We start from the raw sequence: 22,498 nt of genomic DNA, 5'->3' as shown, positions 1-22,498 counted from the left end.
GTACGTAGTGTTATAGCTTATGCATTTATAGTTGTTTGAGTCAGAAGTCTAGGTCTATAGTCTAGGTTATATCCATATTAGGTGTACAGTTTGTTGCTTTATTAAAGGAAAAGTTCATATTTTTCCAACCAAACTTACCGGACCCATATGCTTTGGATGCGTAACCTGATTATGGCGTCCACCTACGGTGCTCAGAATGACAGAAAGAAATAGCCTATTCCAAACAGACTGGGACAGTTGTGGGACAATAGATCCCACATTCATACAACCTGTTGGCCTACATCCCAAAAACATTAAAAAATCAATGGTGTTCATGCAACCGATCAGAACGTTTAGCTTAAAATGTTGACAAACTATTATTCCTTAATATTATAGGCGCAGCAATGTACACAAGGCAGTAGGTTACGTGCAAATGTTCCCGCAATTAGCAGGAAAACACCATTGTCAAAAGGGCACCACATATGCAAGCTGTTTCATGAGATGGAGATGAACATATCAATTAGAAATTTAGAAAGAGGGGAGATCTGAAAGTGCAACAGGCATGGTTTTCTAATATGACTAGGATTGTGTCTTTTGCCTTCTGGACAATGAAAGAAAGTTGATTTGAAAACCAATAGAACATGAGAGAATTAGCTAAAGGCTTCAATGGCATATGGACGTATTTGATAAAATAATTGCCTGCATGTTTGGTTGGATTTTGGCTAGGCTACTTTGAAGCAAGGTAAGACATGCCTCACAATAAAGTAGTCAGGTTTCACATTTTTTTAAAGTATGTTTTCAAAATGTATACTGCATCCAGCTCATTGCAAAGTGGTGTGACATGCTGAAGCCTGCTTTTGAATGGCGAATGGAAAGTGTGCTTCAATTACCATTAGAGAAATAAAAATAGCTATTTTTAATCGTGGCCATAAACTGTTAAGATGTGATTGCATTTAACATTGTTGTGCAATGATTGGGCTTATAAAAGCACATTTCACTCCATCAGCAACAAACAAGCTGTTTTGATGAGCTGAAGCAGCAGCTCTTACGCTTCATCGACTCGTATTCCAATCAATGAATGGGCTAAAATGCATTTTCGCATTTGGCTGGCCTCAATTTTTTAAATCGTTTTTTCTGGGGGTTTTTACCGGCAAAAAGCCGGCTATTAACGGCTAATGGAAACACTGTCCCAGACACTTTTTGGGTGAGTTCACATGGTTTTGAGAAACTTACCCCAACCAGCGATAGACTTCGTCATGCTCATTCTGCATTGCCAGGACACGGATAAAAGCTCCAAAAACACCCAAATATGTCCTTTTAGAAAGGGCAACGCTCTTAGTATAGGCTAGTGATACAGGTCTTTAGTTGTTGTGGACATGAAATTTGTGTCATTTCGAACTGTATCCATAATGTTATTTCCTTGTGCTGGACTCAAGTGATACTTTTCTGTGTGCGCATATGCTCACCAACGCTGTAGCCACTAGCCAAGCCATTGATTTATGTTCACCTTCAGATTGAATTGCAAGCAGAAGTGCATGTTGAGTGAGCCAAAGTCAACGTGATGTCATGACATGTCTTGTGGAAAGAGGCACAAATGGGATGCCATTTAGTCTCTCGATGCCCCATGAGGGATTCCAACCGTTATTGAAAATGCACTCTTACTTCCCCTTTTCCCGACGGTAGCCTAATCGTCGGACCTGACTGGATTAATGAATCAAAGATCAGTTACTGGTCCAGAGAAGGGATGAGAGGAGACTGAGTTTTGAACATACTCTAATAGGGCTGTGCACTCATGATGGAATGAACGGTTGGTTATAAGTGATATGGAGACAAAGTCCTCCTCTCCTTGTTTCTACCCATAAAGATTATCTGGCACAGTGTTTGAAGCTTGAGCATGCCAAGAGATAAAGCAGAACATCTCAAAGAAACTGAGCGAGGCAAGGGAGAGAGGAAGGGGATTGAGGGAAGAGGCAAGTGAGAGTGTGATGAAAGAGGAGAGTGAGAAGAGGGTTGGTTATGTGAGAGCGGGAGCCAGAAGGGAGGGAGGCCGCTGGAGTGAAGGTGCCAGCTCTCGTTTGATGTGTGCAGCACAGCAGGCCTCCTTTGTGGGTTTGCCTCCAGCCTGCCAGCGATGATACACCTCTGTCCACATTCATCCATCACCTTCTTTTGTCAGGTACATGGTTTAGGAACGTGCGCACCACCCACGTTTAGGGCTCTTCTCTTCTGTTTTTTTCTCTGCAAGACCTAATATAGGTGAAGGCTTCTTGGGCTTAATCTCGGATACAAGTACTGCATGTAATGTGCCCTTGTCTCAAGCTACAAAGATTGGATGCTACTCTACACAGGAACTCCGCACCAAGCCAGGAGTAGACTTGCCTATCAGAATAAGAATTAAAGTTTTTGGTTAGTTTGTGGAATTGTGTTTTTGTGTGCATGTATTGAAGAGAGCGATATTATTGCAAGTAATAATGTGGTCGAGAGTGTGGGAGAACTAGTAATATGAGGTGAGAGTAGCTGGTAGGTGTTGTTGTGTTGAATTTGTCTTGAAGTTGTTCAGGGTCATTCAGCCCTCCAAAATATGAGTGGAATGTGATCCTGTCTTGACAAGCCAATGGGGGGGGGACTTGACAGCTTCACATACAACCTTATAGAGGGGCAAGTTCAGGGGCCAGAGTCAGGTTAATGAAATGACTGTAAACATGCAAACCCTTTGAGGTTTACGGTGACATTACTGCTAATCTGGTGCACACACTCTCTCTCCCTCCTTTGTTTCACGCTCCCTTTATTACATTCCCCCACATTCTCCCACAATTTTTCACACACTCCTGCTTTTGCACTCACACTCTTTAAAACTCACAAGGTCTCCCGGCTAGAGGTCCAAAAAAGCCAATGGAAAGCAGACCCCAGAAGACCCATGCCCATTTGGATGTAAGAGACTCGTTCAGATCTGAGAGTAGAATGAAATGGAGAAATAAACCCTTGACCTGGCGTAGCCAGTGCCATCAATGTCATGCCTTTTTAAATAGCAGGCGGGAAAAATAATTGTCGACATTCATAACAGTTATCGTCTATGACGATATCGTCTATATCAGGGGTGTCTAATATTGATAATGAACCTACATTTATACAGTTTATTGACTGTGTCCAGCTTGCTAATAATCACTGGAATTAAACGAGACAGTCTGGAGAAAAGAAAATTCCAAAACGATGGATTGTTCTCTATGTTTTGCGAATTTGGATGGCGAGGAAATGTAACCAATTTTCAGTGTGGCCTTCCAGAACTGATTGATGAACGAATGCAGCCCCCTGGGGCAAAATGTAGTTTGACACCCCTGGTCTATATGAATGCATCCCCCTGGGGCAAAATGTAGTTTGACACCCCTGGTCTATATGAATGCATCCCCCTGGGGCCAAATGTAGTTTGACACCCCTGGTCTATATGAATGCATCCCAATGGGGCGAAATGTAGTTTGACACCCCTGGTCTATATGAATGCATCAACCTGGGGCAAAATGTAGTTTGACACCCCTGATCTATATGAATGCATCCCCCTGGGGCAAAATGTAGTTTGACACCCCTGGTCTATATGAATGCATCCCAATGGGGCAAAATGTAGTTTGACACCCCTGGTCTATATGAATGCATCCCAATGGGGCAAAATGTAGTTTGACACCCCTGGTCTATATGAATGCAGCTGCAACTGTATTGAAGCCATTGGACGCAGTTTATTATGGCGCAATACGCTTCATTACGTGCAACAGGTTCAATAACACATCACTGCATTCTGTATCAGAAGTAGGCTGGGGCTCTTTTGAAGTCTTGTACATAGATGCATTGCACTCTTTTTGTTAATATAGCCCTTTTGCACAACCCTCCCATCGTACTTTACTTCATTGTTGACCTACAGATGTACAAACTACGAGACCGAGTCTCAGGGATGGCTGACTCTAGAGATCTCTATTGAGTAAGGTAAATCTGCTTTCAGTTTCTTTGCACCCCATGTATGGAATGATTGACAGAGTTCCCTGCAACTTGATGTTATGGTGCCTCTGGGGCAGTTCAAATTGTTGATTTAAGGACCTCTTTGCAAAGGAATGTGAGCGTTTTCCCTGTGGAAATAAGATTTATAAAACTGGATGTGAAAAATAAACTAGTGATATTGGCCAAATGAGCCAGAGTTGCGTGTCCCTAAAGACTACTTATAACAAATGACAAAAAAACAATTCCTTATGTTTCGATGTGTAGTATATTTAAAACTTTAAGCTATAGCCTATCGAACTCGCCCAGTCAAGTGAAAGGGTCGCAAAATGGTCGCACTCTAGAGCCCTGTCATCGTTGAGCTTGTCCTACTCAATTTAAGTGTCTTAGTCTCCTCACACAGATTATTGTTTTGGCAGACTCAATAGTATTGTGTTTTTTGTGTGATTGTCAGATGTGTTTCTGAACTGCTCAGTACCAATGAGGTGGTACCACAAAACCATTTCTCCAAACCACCCCTTTTGGTCAAACCACAATCACAAGTCATAAGTTCAGCCAAGAGGACCGGGAGTCCAAGACTCTGGAGTAAATGTAGCTTCCACAGGGATGGAGATGGTAGAATGTCTAAATGCACCAAAGACTATACAAAGGGATAATAGGAATAATTTCCAGATGCTTTGCTCTGGCTTTAAGAGTCCAGCTTGCTCACATTTGGATTTGAGTCTGCTTCAAACATGCACCTGTGCACTGCACTTGTACTCTACAATAAATTACAGTTTGTTGTTGCAGCGATCGTTCAGGGCCACACTTTTTGCTGCTGGATTGAAGTGCTTGATCACGGAGGTCCAGCAGGGTCTAGAGACAGCTGCTGACAGATCTCTCGCTCGTTCACCGCATGTTTTGGCCATGTTTTGATGCTGCTGTGCTGCGGGCAGGAAAGCATGGTGACCCTTGACTGCTTGCACAGTTCGGGTGGTGGCCAGAACAGATTTCTTTTCTCCCACTGGTATTGGGCAGTATCTGTGTCAGGATGTTCCACACAACCCTGTTGGAGTATCGAGAGATGCACAGCTAGATCACAGCTGGTCGTTCTGTGGTGGACTGCCCCAAAAGGAGGGGTTGTGTTTGAACACTTGTCGACATTGGTGAACTTTGTCTTACCCCTCAGCAATATTTTAGCATCCCTCATTGCTTGAATGAGACCGATTTGCATTCACAATCACATGTACATAAGGAAAGTTTTTTTGTATTTTTGTTGTTTGAATCTCTGCTAAGAATGTGTACAAAAATTCTGAGTGCTCTAATATGTGACATTATGCAAAGGTGCTTACTCTTTTCACTTAAAGATCACAGTGTCAAGTGTAGACAGGTCATGTCTACACTTGATACTTACATGTGACTTCAGCTATCAGAATGCAAAGATCACATTGAAAAGACAGGTGTAGACGCAAAAAAAGTTGCTTTCTGCTCTCGAGTTCAGATCTGGCTGACCACCTTGACCACTTCAGGAGGTCAGAGAGTGTCCTTTTTATCCACGCCAAACTTGTGGCAAAATCACCCCCACGAGAAACCTAGCAACATTCAAAGCCGTGCTGATTGGTCAGAGTTTGGTTGTTCCCTGTGAGAAGTAAAGGTGCGCTAGAGACGGAAGAACGCTAGAGACGGAATCCCCACCAAAACATAGCATTTTCCCGAATTTGGATATGAAGTTGCATTAAACTATGTAGCTTTTTAGTGAGTGATTGCAGGCAGCCTGATCAAATTGATAGCAGTGGCATTGTTTTCTGGAGGTAAGTAAGCTGTGATTTATATCAAAGTGTTCTCTCTATCTTACAACGGCGATTGGGCTGAAGCTGTCTGGTAGTGTGCATCATCTAGCGTTAGCTTATTGTGGTTATCTAAGTGTTTACGAAAGGACTATTGAGATACTTAGCTACATGACATTTGCTAGATGACAACAAAAAGAGATGCTGCATAGCTAGCTTCATTGATTCACTATTAATGACAATCATGTAATGTTAGCTATCTACACTATGTACACTATGCCTTGGATCTATGCTATCGTGCCCAGAAACCTGCTCCTTTTACTCTCTGTTCTGAACGTCCTAGACGGCCAGTTCGTATAGCATTTAGCCGTACCCTTATCCTACTTCTCCTCTGTTCCTCTGGTGATGTAGAGGTTAATCCAGGCCCTGCAGTGCCCAGGTGCTCTCATTTGTTAACTTCTGTAACCGTAAAAGCCTTGGTTTCATGCATGTTAACATTAGAAACCTACTCCTTAAATTTGTTTTACTCACTGCTTTAGCACACTCTGCCAACCCGGATGTCTTAGCCGTGTCTGAATCCTGGCTTAGGAAAACCACCAAAAACCTTAATCTCCATCGCTAACTATAACATTTTCCACCAAGATAGAACTGCCAAAGGGGGCGGTGTTGCAATCTACTGCAAAGATAACCTGCAGAGTTCTGTATTACTATCCAAGTCTGTACCCAAACAATTTGAGCTTCTACTTCTAAAAATTCAACTTTCCAGAAACAAGTCTCTCACTTTTGCCGCTTGCTATAGACCTCCCTCTGTCCCCAGCTGTGCCCTCGATACCATATGTGAATTGATTGCCCCCCATTTATCATCTGAGCTCGTGCTACTAGGTGTCCTAAACTGGGACATGCTTAACACCCCGGCCATCCTACAAGCCAAGCTTGATAATCTCAATCTCACACAAATTATCAATGAACCTACCAGGTACAACTCCAAATCCGTAAACACGGGCATCCTCATAGATGTCATCCTAACTAACTCACCCTCAATCAAGATCTCAGCGATTACTGCCTCATTGCCTGCATCCGTATTGGGTCTCCGACCAAACGACCACCCCTCATCACTGTAAAACGCTCCCTAAAACACTTCTGCGAGCAGGCCTTTCTAATTGACCTGGCCGGGGTATCCTGGAATGACATTGACCTCATCCCGTCAGTAGATGATGCCTGGCTATTCTTTAAAAGTGCCTTCTTCACCATCTTAAATAAGCATGCCCCATTCAAAAAATGTAGAACTAGGAATAGATATAGTTATTGGTTCACTCCAGACCTGTCGGCCCTTGACCAGCACAAAAACATCCTGTGGGGTTCTGCATTAGCATCGAATAGCCCCCATGATATGCAACTTTTCAGGGAAGTTAGGAACAAATATACACAGGCAGTTAGGAAAGCTAAGGCTAGCTTTTTCAAACAGAAATTTGCATCCTGTAGTACTAACTCAAAAAAGTTCTGAGACACTGTAAAGTCCATGGAGAATAAGAGCACCTCCTCCCAGCTGCCCACTGCTCTGAGGCTAGGAAACACTGTCACCACGATAAATCCACTATAATTGAGAATTTCAATAAGCATTTCTCTACGGCTGGCCATGCTTTCCACCTGGCTACCCCTACTGCCCGGCACCCTCCACAGCAACCCGCCAAAGCCCCCACCATTTCTCCTTTACCCAAATCCAGATAGCTGATGTTCTGAAAGAGCTGCAAAATCTGGACCCCTACAAATCAGCCAGGCTAGACAATCTGGACACACTTTTTAAAATTAAAATTATTATTAATTATTGTTGCAACCCCTATTACTAGCCTCATCACAACTGCCATTGATGAGAGACATTACTGTGGTTTACAAACTACTTCTCTTATAGAGTTCAATGTGTCAAATCGGAGGGCCTGTTGTCCGGACCTCTGGCAGTCTCTATGGGGGTGCCACAGGGTTCAATTCTTGGTCCGACTCCCTTCTCTGTATACATCAATGATGTTGCTCTTGCTGCTGGTGATTCTCTGGTACACCTCTACACAGATGACACCATTCTATATACTTCTGGCCCCTCTTTGGACACTGTGTTAATTAACCTCCAGACAAGCTTCAATGCCATACAATTCTCCTTCCGTGGCCTCCAACTGCTCTTAAACGCAAGTAAAACTAAATGCATGCTATTCAACCGATCACTGCCTGCACCTGCTCGCCCGTCCAGCATCACTACTCTGGACGGCTCTGACTTAGAATACGTGGACAACTACAAATACCTAGGTGTCTGGTTAGACTGTAAACTCTCCTTCCAGACTCACATTAAGCATCTCCAATCCAAAATTAAATCTAGAATTGTCTTCCTATATCGCAACAAACATCCTTCACTCATGCTGCCAAACATACCCTCGTAAATCTGACCATCCTACCGATCCTCGACTTTGGTGATGTCATCTATAAAATAGCCTCCAACACTACTCAACAAACTGGATGCAGTCTATCACAGTGCCATCCGTTTTTCACCAAAGCCTCATACACGACCCACCATTGCGAAGCCCTCGCTTCATACTCCTTGCCAAACCCACTGGCTACAGGTTATCTACAAGTCTCTGTTATGTAAAGCTCCGCCTTATCTCAGCTCACTGGTCACCATAGCGGCACCCACTCGTAGCACGCGCTCCAGCAGGTATATCTCACTGGTCACCCCCAAAGCCAATTCCTCCTTTGGTCGTCTTTCCTTCCAGTGCTCTGTTGCCAATGACTGAACAAACTGCAAAAATCTCTGAAGCTGGAGACTCATATCTCCCTCACTAGCTTTAAGCACCAGCTGTCATAGCAGCTCATAGATCACTGCACCTGTACATAGCCCATCTGTAAACAGCCCATCTATCTACCTACCTCATCCCCATACAGTATTTATTTATTTATCTTGCTCATTTGCACCCCAGTATCTCTACTTGTACATTCATCTTCTGCACATCTACCATTCCAGTGTTTAATTGCTATATTGTAATTACTTTGCCACCATGGCCTATTTATTGCCTTAAATCCCTTATCTTACCACATTTGCACTCACTGTATATAGACTTTTTGTTTTCTTTTGTTCTACTGTATTATTGACTATGTTTTGTTTTTTGCATGTGTAACTGTTGTTGTATGTGTCGAATTGCTATGCTTTATCTTGGCCTGGTCGCAGTTGCAAATGAGAACTTGTTCTCAACTAGCCTTCCTGGTTAAATAAAGGTAAAGTAAATAAAATAAAAATACAGAGTCAGTTGTTGCTTGCCTTTTGTTTAGATCATTTCAAACGAGGCCGCAAAACTGTGTGCTGATTTCTTCTCCGTCTGGATGCAATTTGGCTACCAAAAGCGCATCAAGTCTCCAGAAACGTGTGTTTTGGGACCGAGGGGCATCTTTTCATTATAATGTTGGAAGAAATACATGTGATTAATGTGTTTGCTGGCCTCATAAATGCTAGCCAGCTAGCTAATATTTAGAAAAAAAGTTGTTTTTGTTTGGCCAAAGTTATGCTAACTTCTTTGCAATCCCTTTAGCGTTGCTTGCTAGCTAGTTAGCTACAGTAGTTAGCTACTGCCATCAGTTGTTGTGTTATCATATTTAGCCTATTCCACCATTTTGTAGAATGCATACTGGCATTTGAATATAGCACAGGAAAAGGGAATCCGGAAACAATGGACACATATTTAAGTGTAGATGTATGACGCGTTCGGGATTCCATGATCAGAACTCTGTGATCAGAATACTAAAGCTGCATGAACTGTGAAGTCTAGACACGGCCTGAGCGCATTCTGACAGTTTTTTTAAAGAGGCAGCTGGGAATTTCTCTCCGGCGGAGTCAGATTTGCTGAGATTTGAGGTTCAGCTGTGCCACTGTGGTGTGGCCAGAAGTCTGTCAGGCATCTTTGCCAGGACAGCCCTGGCCAACTCGGAGGAAATGTGGGTGATTCCCTCTGAGACCCTACATTTACTCTATTGTGTATAACTTTACCACTCAGGACTCTACCTTCTACAACTTGAAATGTTTTCCTTGCCCCATGCTTTGTCCTTGCAAACTCATTATCTTGGCTACACTGACACATTCACCGAGGTGAGGTGAAACCCTACCGTGTTTTTCCAACAATTGTCCGCAGCCCTCGGGCTAAGCAGCTGGGCTGAGGTACCATACCGCTGCCCTCACCTCTGTCATTATATACCCTCACTCTGCACAGGTGTGCACTCCCTGCTTCTGCTTGGGTAATGCTACACTTGTGGATCACCCTGCTGTGTTACACCACTTGAACTTTCTGGCTGACTGGATGAACTGTGGGGGGGGTGTGATCCTTTAATTGTTAATGGCAAATCTCATCTGTGCGTGTACAGGAAAATGTATCTGAAATATAGGCTCAACCCACTCAAGTAAAGCTACACAGGGTGCATGTCCCCACAGAGCAACGCTTGGAATGCTCACATTTTTGTGAAAATGTGAAAACAGACGTTCGTACAGAGCTATGTGAGGCATGGCTTGAGCACATATAGCCAGGTGTTGTTTACCCAGCATCTTCTGCTGGCATAAGACTGCGTCTCTGAAATGTGCACATTTCAGCAGCTCTGAGTGAGGCTGTGACCTCTGCCCCATGTCTTGGCCTGCCCTGTGATAAAATCTCTGATCCTAAACTGGTGTATGGCAAGAGACAGTCACACAGTGGTAGTGAAACTTGTTACAAGCTCAAAGGGCTATCATAGATTGTAGCTGAGAAGGCTGACCCGTATCGCTTTCTGGAGGACTTGGGGAGGCATACTATGGAAGTATAAAGGAAATTATATTTTTTGCCTATATTGGCGATTCCAGCGTTATGGATGTGACATTTGCATGCAAAATCACAAATTGAATTTCTCACATATTGGACTAACAAAACATAAATTAAAATGTTGACGTATGTGTCTGTAGTACCCCTTGGTGGGAGTGTATACCCCAAAAAACTGGCTCCTAAATATAAGCATGTTGGATAAAAATACAAAAAGCTTTTTGGGAGACTTATTAGCAAACTCTTGAGTTTGTAAGTCTTAGGTTAAAACATTCATAGCCATTTTGAAGGAAAAGATTGTCATATCCATTATTATTTTATTACGATCGTTATGGATGTGACAGTCTGAAATAGTCTGCTTGCGCGATTAAAATTGATTAGTTGTCATCTGGAATGTTTTAAAAATGTCAGCAGAAGGCCGAGTACTTTAGGGTAACATTATTACAGGTATCCAAAATAGTATACTCCATAGCATAGCATAAGGCCAGGAAGGCAATGTACCCTAATGGGTGAAAACATCTTTTATCTTCACATGCATCGAAATAGACCTCGGACAGAATGTAGACACACATTTTAGATTTAAAAATAAATATATATGTATTATGCATTTTCTTAAATATTCCAATAAAACATGCAAATGAGGCAATATACTGTACAAATGCTTACACAGACAATACACTTTTAGGGACAATGGATGAAGTCAGCATATTTTGGGTGTGTTTAATTTAGAATAACACAATCAAGGAATATTCACAGATTGTGGATAAACACCATTCTATCAAAAAATCTATCACTAAGTTACTGCCATGTGTGAGAAATGCATTTAGGCATGTACTGTGTTCTCTAAGACAATCTTACCTAGAACACAGAATTTTCATGATATTAACAATTTGCTTCTTTGAAAGTCTGAAGAGTAGTTCTCAGAAGCACACAGTGTGGCACATGCATCTGAAGCCAAGAATACGATGCATCCGTATCCATCTAATCCACAACCAAGATGGATGTGACTATATCATAATGCTGAAAAGGGATGCTGACAATGAAAAGATGCCAATTATAAACCATATAAAACCTTGATGGAAGTTGGTTTTACAGAGTAAGTTTCAAGATGATCTGATGAAATGATTGTTTTACAAAAAAAAAATCATTTTCCTAAAATACTGTAGAACTCTCCAATAACTCAGGACAGTTAAATGTAGTATTATGATGTCAACTTCATAACAAACACTGGTGGACAGCTGTAAGTGGGGAAAAAATAAAATGAATAGAAGCTCTGTGAGTCCTTTCCAAAAGCCATGAAATATGATTGACTGAAAGCCTTATTTGAGACTTGGCATCCTACTCTGTAATGACCAAAATTCATCAAATAAATGTCTTACTAAAACTGGTGGACTAAAGCATACACTCAAACAAATAATTACGAATGTGGTGTCATTTGGAAATGAACAACTATTTTTGAATTCTCAAGTTGACTTTCCCACAGAATTGACCATATGCAATTTTATATTTCTTACACAACATTGTCTCTGTTTTTTCCCCCCATAAAAATGACTAATAGACATATATTACGCGCATGATATTACCGTATATCTAGAATTTTCATTAGCATTGAACAGCTGTTGTGGTTTGATTAAGTTATATAGCACCTGTGGTCAGAAGGCCTGAGGTTGAAATGCATTTATGAACCATATGTCTGTGGTGTTTCTCATGCTCTTCACTGACTGTTTTAGACCTCTACACATGCATAGCAAGGTAACAAACCTCTTGATACTCCCCATCCCGGATCCGGGATCGTGAATAAAGCCTCAGGCTCATTAGCATAACGCAACGTTAACGATTTCTGAAAATCGCAAATAAAATGAAAATAATGCGCCTGCTCTCAAGCTTAGCCTTTTCTTAACAACACTGTCATCTCAGATTTTCAAAATATGCTTTTGAACCATAGCAAATCACAAATTTGTGTAAGAGTATGCTAAGCTAGCTTAGCATTTTGAGTAGCATTTAGCACGCAACATTTTCACAAAAACAAATAAATAAAATAATTTACCTTTTGAAGAGCTTCGGATGTTTTCAATGAGGAGACTCTCAGTTACATAGCAAATGTTCAGTTTTTCCTGAAAGAATCTTTGTGTAGGAGAAATCGCTCCGTTTTGTACATCACATTTGGCTACCAAAACAAACCGAAAATTCAGTCACCAAAACATCAAACTTTTTCCGAATTAACTCCATAATATCGACCGAAACATGGCAAACGTTGTTTGGAATCAATCCTCAAGGTGTTTTTTCACATATCTCTTCATTGATATGCAGTTCGTGGAAGCCTGCTTTCCCCTCAGAATCGCATGGAAAAATACCAGCAGCTGAAAAAGACGCACCAATTTCGACGGAGGACACCGGGCGGACACCTGGAAAATGTAGTCTCTTATGGTCAATCTTCCAATGATATGCCTACAAATACGTCACAATGCTGCAGACACCTTGGGGAAACGACAGAAAGGGCAGGCTGATTCCTCTCGCTTTCACAGCCATATAAGGAGACAATGGAAAACGGAGCCTCAAAAATCCTGCTGGTTTCCAGGTTGCCGTTTCATCTTGGTTTTGCCTGTAGCTCCCGTTCTAGGGCACCCACACGGAATATCTTTGCAGTTCTGGAAAATTCAGAGTGTTTTCTTTCCAAAGCTATCAATTATATGCATAGTCGCATCTTTTTGTGACAAAATATCTTGTTTAAAACGGGAACGTTTTTCATCCAAAAATGAAATTGCGCCCCTAGAGTTTCAAGATTCAGATGCAACTTCTAGACTGCACTGACCACTGTGATTTATTATTATTATTTGACCCGGCTGCTCATCTGTGAACGTTTGAACATCTTGGCCATGTACTGTTATAATCTCCACCCGGCATGGCCAGAAGAGGACTGGCCACCCCTCAGAGCCTGGTTCCTCTCTAGGTTTCTTCCTAGGTTCCTGCCTTTCTAGGGAGTTTTTGCCTAGCCACCGTGCTTCTACACCTACATTGCTTGCTGTTTGTTTGGGGTTTCAGGTTGGGTTTCTGTACAGCACTGTGTGACATCAGTTGATGTAAGAAGGGCTTTATAAATAGATTTGATTTGAAATTTGATTGATCACAATCATTACGTCCTGGAAGGAAAGCTGATGCTCCCGAGGGAGAGGGTCTAGATTTCAACTACCATCTGCTTTTTACCCTGTGTTGTAAATCAATACAAGTGGCTGTGCGTTTACAACCAGTGAAATGCGATAGTGTGCCACCCCTTTGATTTTTATTAACAGACACCTCTTTAAATATTTGCATTTTTAAGTGCGAGGTTTCTATCAAGCCAATGAAAGCCTTTTTAATTATGGCAATTTTTCTGTATTTTGGCTCAGAAAATCTCTGGCCCTTGCTAACTAGGAATTTTTTCCTTAACAGGAAAAAATTATTTGGCCTAGAGCAGGAAAAAACCCTAGCCCTACTTATAATCAATGCATGCTGTGTAAGCCAGGGATGTTGTATTGTTTAGATATTGTGTTGTTTAACCGACCCCATCTTCTCCATTTTTGTATCGTCACAGGGCTCTCTAAAGGAGTTGAAACACTGAGGTAGCGGAGGCAGGTGTTGCAGAAAGAGCCTCACCCCCTTCTCCCCCCAAACCTGAACCCTCTGCCGCAGCAGCGGTAGCCATGGCACCCCGGAAGCGTGGTGGTGGCGGTGGCGCCGGAATCTCCTTCATCTTCTGCTGCTTCCAGAGTGGCAGCGACCACCCAGAGATCACCTACCAGCTGCGCGAGGACTTCGCCCTGCAGACCATGGAGCCTTCACTGCCCATGCCAGGCTATGATGAGCTGGATGGCATGTTCTCCGAGTTGGTGGTACGTAGCGACCGGAGTTTCCGTTTTGGTATTATTGTCATGATTGTCATGATTTATCTTCTGAACATGGGCCACAGTTGAAAATGAGCTTTGTTGCTAGCTTGGGTTTAATACTCCGGGTCACTATTCACAATTTCCCCACTGGGGGGAAACACGGGGGAGTTCTCATAAACCACAAGCAAAGAAAAGCCTACATTTACATGTTGCTTATGAGTGCGTTTCACACTACTTTTGGATTATAATTGGATTGTAAAGGTTTCAATATCCTGCTTAATATAATGTTTTTGTAATCGTCGCCAATCAACTGCATTAAACTTGAATCACTTCAACTACAACCAGTAAAATGCTCTTTGGCTAGCTTTGCTAAAAGCCCATGTCGGTGAGTGTTAGCATTCTAGCTAACAACTGCTACATCTGAAATAGGTATTTTGCAACGATCACAACAAAATATAATCTTAGCGACTGTTCAAGCAATAACCAAAACATTGTAACCATATGGGAACCCCCAAAATTGTTTTGTTTAGAAGTAATAGCATAGATTTACGTAGTTATGTTGAATGGGCAAAGACGGCCAATGGCAGTTAACTTCCCCCAAGGTGGGTGTGGTTTAGGAGACTACTTCTTCATGATGTGAATAGCCATTCAGAGCTTAGCCTACTTTCGTTGTGCAATCATTTTCCTCTCGTCTCAGTTTAGCTGCCTTTTCTCATCCTTTCAGTCTGTTCTCACTTCTTTAATCTGCCATCCACTGCCTATGTGGTCCTCTGACATGGTTGCCACACTTATGCAGGCCGCCACCAGATCGTTTTGCACATCAATAGACCCCTATTGAGAGGCCCTGTGTCTCGACCTTCTCCTTCTGCTAATTGCTTGTTTTTGTCTGGCCTGCCCTCCCTCTCTCCAGCCTGGATTGAATAAGTGGAGTGTGACGACAAAGGGGGCTTCCAGTCGCTATGTTTTCACTGAGGGGATAGACACAAGCCATCCACTTGCCCGATAAACCCTAATTTGTCTGGGTCGGAGGTAATTTAGTGAAAAAGCTTTAAAAGATCAGGGCTGGCAGGGAGATTGGCGGCCACCTATAAAATACTATTACCTTATTTAACAGATGTATATTCTGCTCAACTGTAGACATGAAGGGGATTGTTTGCTCTTGTATAAAGAGGGCAGCCAAGTTGGTTGTCCCTGTAGTCTTGAATATCTTCTATCTCGGGTGTCCTTTCCCTTGTGACCAGTGACAATCTCGTGACCACTACCCTGGCATTGGTCATGGGGCTAGACGGTATGAAGGAAACTGTTTGAGACTATTCCAGCAGCATTTAGTCTCCCGTCTCGGGATCAGCCAGGCCCAATCCTGCTTAGCTTTAGAGGCAAGCCAACAGAACTGTAGGGTGGTATTTACATGGTTTAGTATGTCGACTCTAAATAAAACAAATGATGATTGTCCTCTTCATAAAATCTAATTATAGTATTAATGTATAACAATGCAGCAGTCATTATCCTTGTAGAACCTGAATTGATTCCTTGAGTCAAATAGATAGTGCCTCACCATCTACAATCTATTCTCTTGTCATAATTTAATTCAGTCTGCATGCCACGGCCACAGTAACAATTCTGTCCTTTGTCATTTGAATGTTTCACGAAGAGTCTCTTGAGTAGTGTAACTTTGTAAAAAAATAAATATATATATATATCTTATAATTTTAACATTCTGTCATAAAGAGCACATCAATTTAATAAAAATACATGTTTTCCCATTTCAAGAGAATAAAAAAAAATGACTGTAGTCAAATCAAATTTTATTTGTCACGTACACATGGTTAGCAGATGTTAATGCGAGTGTAGCAAAATGCTTTTGGGTGTAGCGAAATGCTTGTAGTAAGTGCCAAATGAAGTAACAGGTTTGACCGTAATAGTGACAGGAGGAATGGAAGCTTGTTGTGTGCAACAGGGAGAGGCAATTAAATGCAGTTCTTAACAAAACATTTTTTTTTAAACATTTCTTTCCATGGGTAACGGGGTTGACTTGTTAAGCCCAACCCGCTCAGTTTTCCACCACAAAACACCAGAAAATGGTCAAAAAGAATAGAACCATCTCACCCGCTTTTATACTGATTTAACTATTTAAATGTTTGTTTCTTTAAAAAATATATATTAAAGAGGAATAGTTTCACCATAATAAAACGAGAGTTCAATTCATGTAACACGGTCGATGTTAAAATGAGGGACAGTTTTTACTTTTATTTATTTTTATTTATCAATCACTAATCACATGAAATAAATAACCTCCAGAAATGACTTTGTTAAAGCAAAAATATCACTAGTGCTTTACAATGATGGTGAAAACTTGGAGGTTAGAGGTTAAGTAGGTCAACAAGCCCGTTTAGAAATGTTGTACGTGGTCTATCTTAAAGGGCTTTTAAAATTCAATATTTGTGCACTACTTTCTACTTAAAATATCAAAGCGGTGGAAAAGGCCTCATTTCGCAGAATGACCCGCTTGAGTCGCTAAGTTGAACCACAGGGCATATGAATTGAGTAGCCATCGGCCTTATAACTAGTGTAGAGCCTGTGCTAATATGGTTGGGAAAACAAAAACTAACATGTATTTTACTGCACTTTCACTGCGTCTTTTTAATATTTTGTGTCAGTAGGCGGATGCTGAATAAATGCGGGGTTTCTCCCAGAGGCTAAAGTGTTCCTTGGTGGAGGCTCTGAGACGGTTTTCTGAATGACAGGTCTGGCGACTTCACTGAGCAGCTCACAGAGCATGGAGACATTGCCAGTCCCATTTTAGATTGGGTCAGAACATCTTTAGACTTCAAATGGCAAGCTGCGTGCTGTTGTCTCTAGCCATGAATGTCGCATGGACGCATCTTGTAATGTATCGTTGTGAAAGAAAATACAGATTACAATGTCCAAAAGGTTGCATCCCATGCTATTGCTACCTTGAAGTGTCATCCTGTGTATTGGTGTGCAACAGGTGCTGTTTTGTGGAGAGAAAATACATTTGACATAGTAGTACTGATCATTAGGCTTTGCCTTTATAGACCCAAATAGACTCTTCCCCGGGGAATTAAAGAGAGTAACCTAATTGTTCTTCTGAACTACAGCTTTACCTCAAAAGGAATACCATATTAGGGAAATACTGGAAGATCCATAAACTGTATGCTTAATGTTAAACTCAGATTAAATTGGGATTTAAAAGGCCAACCAACTAGACCCTTTTCTTGGTCTTATAAATGGAATCAAACAAACGGTCATATTAAAATATATTTAGACCTTGATTCAAGGAAACCTACCTCAGCAATGTTTATGCAGTTCCTTTCTTTATGCAACGAGCTACTGCCAGGCACCAAAATCTTATTCTGAAACTGGAAGCATCGTACGAAGAGCCTTCTTTGTCCGTACTCCACACAAAACCACACAGATTTTATTTGACTACAGGAGAAATGGGTTTGTTTATATGCTACCACAGAAATCAAAACGCATCCGGACAGAATTCAATTGGACATGTAGCAATGCACAGACATAAGCAGTGACATAAGTAAAAGTGTGAGTCTTTGTTGCTATATTTTTCTTCAAATATCTATTGCTGTACGTCTAGGAGTGAAATTGATCATTTTTCAGGCATTGTTTTTGGCTTGTCTGTATCTTGTTATCTCTAGCACTATATGGTAGTTGATTCAGAACAGTCCCCTTCCTGATGGCCCTAGGAGGATAGGCTACTGGAGCTAGGTAGGAGAGGCCTATCTGGTGAGGTCATCTAAAGAGGCCCTCAGCCTCACACTACTCATCAACTTGTAGCTTGGCTATTCCCTGCCTTATGACAGTTAACTTAAGCTCTATTGGCTCTGGTTTCCCTCAACATGCTATCTTTCATAGCATTTGTTTATACACAACATGGGAACTCTCTGGCCCTGTACACATAGTCTATATAAAGCCCACTAAGGCCATTGCCAGACATCTGTCATGGCAGGCACCTTTTGAATGTCCCCCCCCCCAGCAGTATTCCCAAGGAAGTAAACCCTAGAATTTCTCTCTACGATAATAAATAACATGTTTAATGACCATGACACATCGCAATGAAGATCAGATGACTCTGATGAATGTGTTATGTTGCTAGTGTTAACACACCTAAACTATAGATCTTAATATGTAAGGCTATAATCCTCTATCATTTTAATCTTATCAATGGATTTGTTTGAAATTAAATGCAATTTAACGCTTTCCTTATTACTGTGGTAAGGATATTTGTGCCTGTCGTAAGTCATCATAAGTCTAAGTGTAGAAGCAAATCCTTGTCGAGGGTTAGCGACTATTATACAATATGACAATATATATGAGGCTCAGCTGACCAAGTCCTGTCTTTGATCAGCGGCATGTTGACGGGAGTGCTGTCAGGTGAGCTTGAAATAGAGGTTGGTTAATGGAGCCTTGGGTTCCTGTCTGACATTTTCGTTTTTGTTTACACAGCTAAAGCTCTGAAATGGAGATGGCCTTTGGGAAGCATTACACTAGCTTGTTATCGTTATGCTAGTACTTCAGTTGAACCGGCCTGGCTGGTCGGCTTTGCATATGAATGTCATGCAAAGCCGACCAGAGCTGAAAATGACATACTTCTAGTTTAAAACAAGTATAACCTGTTACTGTGACTGCCTCCACTGGGTAACACAGGCAAATAATACTAAATTATTTTGTAATGTAATCGTCATACATTTTAGAATGCAAACACCTCCTAACAAGAAATAGATGTCCCACCTCCAACAGCTGCAGTCGGAAGTTTACATACATTTAGGTTGGAGTCATTAAAACTTGTTTTTCAACCACTCCACACATTTCTTGTTAACAAAATATAGTTTTGGCAAGTCGGTTAGGACATCTACTTTGTGCATGACACAAGTCATTTTTCCAACAATTGTTTACAGACAGATTATTTCACTTGTAATTCACTGTATCACAATTCCAGTGGGTCAGAAGTTTACTTACACTAAGCTGATTGTGCCTTTAAACAGCTTGGAAAATTCCAGAAAATGATGTCATGGCTTTAGAAGCTTCTGATAGGCTAATTGACATAATTTGAGTAAATTGGAGGTGTACCTGTGGATGTATTTCAAGGCAGACCTTCAAACTCAGTGCCTCTTTAATTGACATCATGGGAAAATCAAAAGAAATCAGCCAAGACCTCAGAATTTTTTTTTTTTAGACCTCCACAAGTCTGGTTCATCCTTGGGAGGAATTTCCAAACGGCTGAAGGTACCACGTTCATCTGTACAAATAATAGTACGCAAGTATAAACATCATGGGACCACGCAGCCGTCATACCACTCAGGAAGGAGATGCGTTCTGTCTCCTGAAGATGAATGTACTTTGGTGCGGAAAGTGCAAATCAATCCCAGAACAACAGCAAAGGACCTTGTGAAGATGCTGGAAGAAACAGGTACAAAATTATCTATATCCACAGTAAAACAAGTCCTATATCGACATAACCTGAAAGGCCGCTCAGCAAGGAAGAAGCCACTGCTACAAACCCACCATATAAAAGCCAGACTACGGTTTGCAACTTCACATGGGGCCAAAATTGTACTTTTTGGAGAAATGTCCTCTGGTCCGATGAAACAAAAAATAGAACTGTTTGACCGTAAGGACCATCGTTATGTTTGGAGGAAAAAGGAGGAGGCTTGCAAGCTGAAGAAAACCATCCCAACTGTGAAGCCCGGGGGTGGCAGCATCATGTTGTGGGGGTGCTTTGCTGCAGGAGGGACTGGTGCACTTCACAAAATACATTTCATCCTTCATGATGCCATCTATGTGGATATATTGAAGCAACATTTCAAGACATCAGTCAGGAAGTTAAAACTTGGTTGCAAATGGGTCTTCCAAAGGAACAATGACCCCAAGAATACTTCCAAAGTTGTGGCAAAATGGCTTAAGGACAACAAAGTCAAGGTATTGGAGTGGCCATCACAAAGCCCTGACCTCAATCCTATAGAAAATTTGTGGGCAGAACTGAAAAAGCATGTGCGAGCAAGGAGGCCTACAAACCTGACTCAGTTACACCAGCTCTGTCAGGAGGAATGGGCCAAAATTCACCCAACTTATTGTGGGAAGCTTGTGGAAGGCTACCCGAAATGTTTGACCCAAGGTAAACAATTTAAAGGCATTGCTACCAAATACTAATTCAGTGTATGTAAACTTCTGACCCACTGGGAATGTGATGAAAGAAATACAAGCTGAAATCAATAATTCTCTCTACTATTATTCTGACATTTGACATTCTTAAAATAAAGTGGTGATCCTAACTGACCTAAAACAGGGAATTTTTAATAAGATTAAATGTCAGGAATTGTGAAACTGAGTTTAAATGTCTTTGTCTAAGGTGTATGTAAACTTCCGACTTCAACTGTATATGCAACGTTCACTGAAATGCTGCTAACAGTACCACGATTCTGCGCACAACAAACTGAGCATTAATTTGAAACTATCAATGAACATTGATAATCTCGTTTTAATAGGGTTTGCTCTGTTCTACATTTTGGGAGTTGAGACAAAAAAGGTATTTTTTTAAAGGTTAATTTCTCATCTATTACAGTGAAATGTCTCTAAGCGTTTCTGTTGGACCAAACCTTGTGTAAATAGCGAGTTTAAACTTCTTCCTCTCTGACAACAAGCAGTTATCTTTCATCATCGTTGTTGTTGTGAGTGACAGGGGGAGGGGCTTGGTGTGTGAGTGGGAAGGTGCACATAAAAAATAAAACAAACATATTGATTCTTGCGATACAGGCATTTAGAACATCGCACTGAAACATACATTGGATTGAATTCTATATATCGCCCAGCCATACATAACATGACGCTATTAATCTTGCACCCAAAACATCTGGCTTGCGTCTGATTTGGCTTGCTTATTACACAACAGCGCAGGTACTAATTTAACAATTCCACGGGTCCACCACTGCCCGTAGCTGAAAAATACTTCAGAGGAAGAGCTCCTCCACCCTGTAGCCCTTCCCAGTGGCTCCCTGCCCAGATAGGAACCCTAGAACACATGTGAGACAGTGTTCAGTTCCAGAGAGAGCGCCTGTTCGCTGCAAATGTGGTTGCATGCAGAAATTATAGTTGAATAGTTGAGCTGACTCTCTCACACCCCACCACACCCCTCCGCCCCACGAAGACCATATGGGTACACATATTTTCTACACAGACTTGCGTGCATGCTCTGACATAGTTAGTACTCACACACAGTGCAAATAGATACATATACAGACACACAGATATATACAGACACACGGACACCATTGAATTAACATGACATTTTAATCATTTAGCAAACTCTGGCTAAGACTGACTTACAATAAGTATATCCTGGCTTTGTTGATCACTTTGTTCACTGTCAGAGGTAGGAAGTCTTTCTAGGTTAAAATGCATTTAGAGAACAATGCATTCTCTAGTCTTATGGTTGTCGGTGTTGCTATCAGAGGTTTGTGGCAACGATTTAGTTCTGCAGTACCTGATGAAAGACTCATTTTGATTCATACAATGCAGTAGGTTTTCTTTCAGGACAGCCATAAAAATGTAGCTCACTGGCCTGTGATCATTTGCCTGCAAGTTCAATCTTGATTGTTGTTACTGAAAATCATGGTATTTTTTCCTCACATGACCAGGACCCGTATCCACAAAACATCAAAGATGCTTGAAGATCTAGACAAACAGAAAGCCACAGGACTGGATAACATCCCAGCTAGATTCCTGAGCGATGCTACTGATTGTATCGGACCTTATGTAACACACATCATCAACCTTTCCATTCAACATGAAAGGTATCACTGGTCGGAGAGTTCCTTTATTCAAGAAAGGAAGCAAAGTTGAACAAGGGAACTACAGACCAGTGTCAATCTTGGGTGTGTTGTCAAAGGATTTAGATAAATCACTCCATGAACAGATCATAAAGTACAATGATGACCATGACATTTTATATGACCTTCAGTCATGTTTTTAGACAATCTTATTCTACCGATACCTGTTTACTATACTTGACAGAAAAGCATTTGATACTGTAAACCATGATATTTTGTTGTACAAACTG

General features: G+C 41.4%; 1 protein-coding gene across 4 annotated transcripts in view; it reads left to right on the top strand.

Moving 5' to 3' along the window:
* LOC135505867 (disheveled-associated activator of morphogenesis 1-like) overlaps window positions 1-22,498 on the top strand; it is a 122,051-nt gene that overhangs the window by 44,878 nt on the left and 54,675 nt on the right. For all 4 annotated transcript variants that reach the window (XM_064925067.1, XM_064925064.1, XM_064925066.1 and 1 more), the window contains exon 2: window positions 14,115-14,412. In XM_064925067.1, the coding sequence (XP_064781139.1) occupies window positions 14,224-14,412 (189 nt within the window). In that variant the 5' untranslated portion in view covers window positions 14,115-14,223. The remainder of the gene's footprint in view (window positions 1-14,114; window positions 14,413-22,498) is intronic.

The sequence above is a fragment of the Oncorhynchus masou genome, chromosome 19 (genome assembly GCF_036934945.1).
Source record: "Oncorhynchus masou masou isolate Uvic2021 chromosome 19, UVic_Omas_1.1, whole genome shotgun sequence".
Lineage (NCBI taxonomy): Eukaryota > Metazoa > Chordata > Actinopteri > Salmoniformes > Salmonidae > Oncorhynchus > Oncorhynchus masou.
This window is presented reverse-complemented; position numbering and strand designations above follow the sequence as displayed.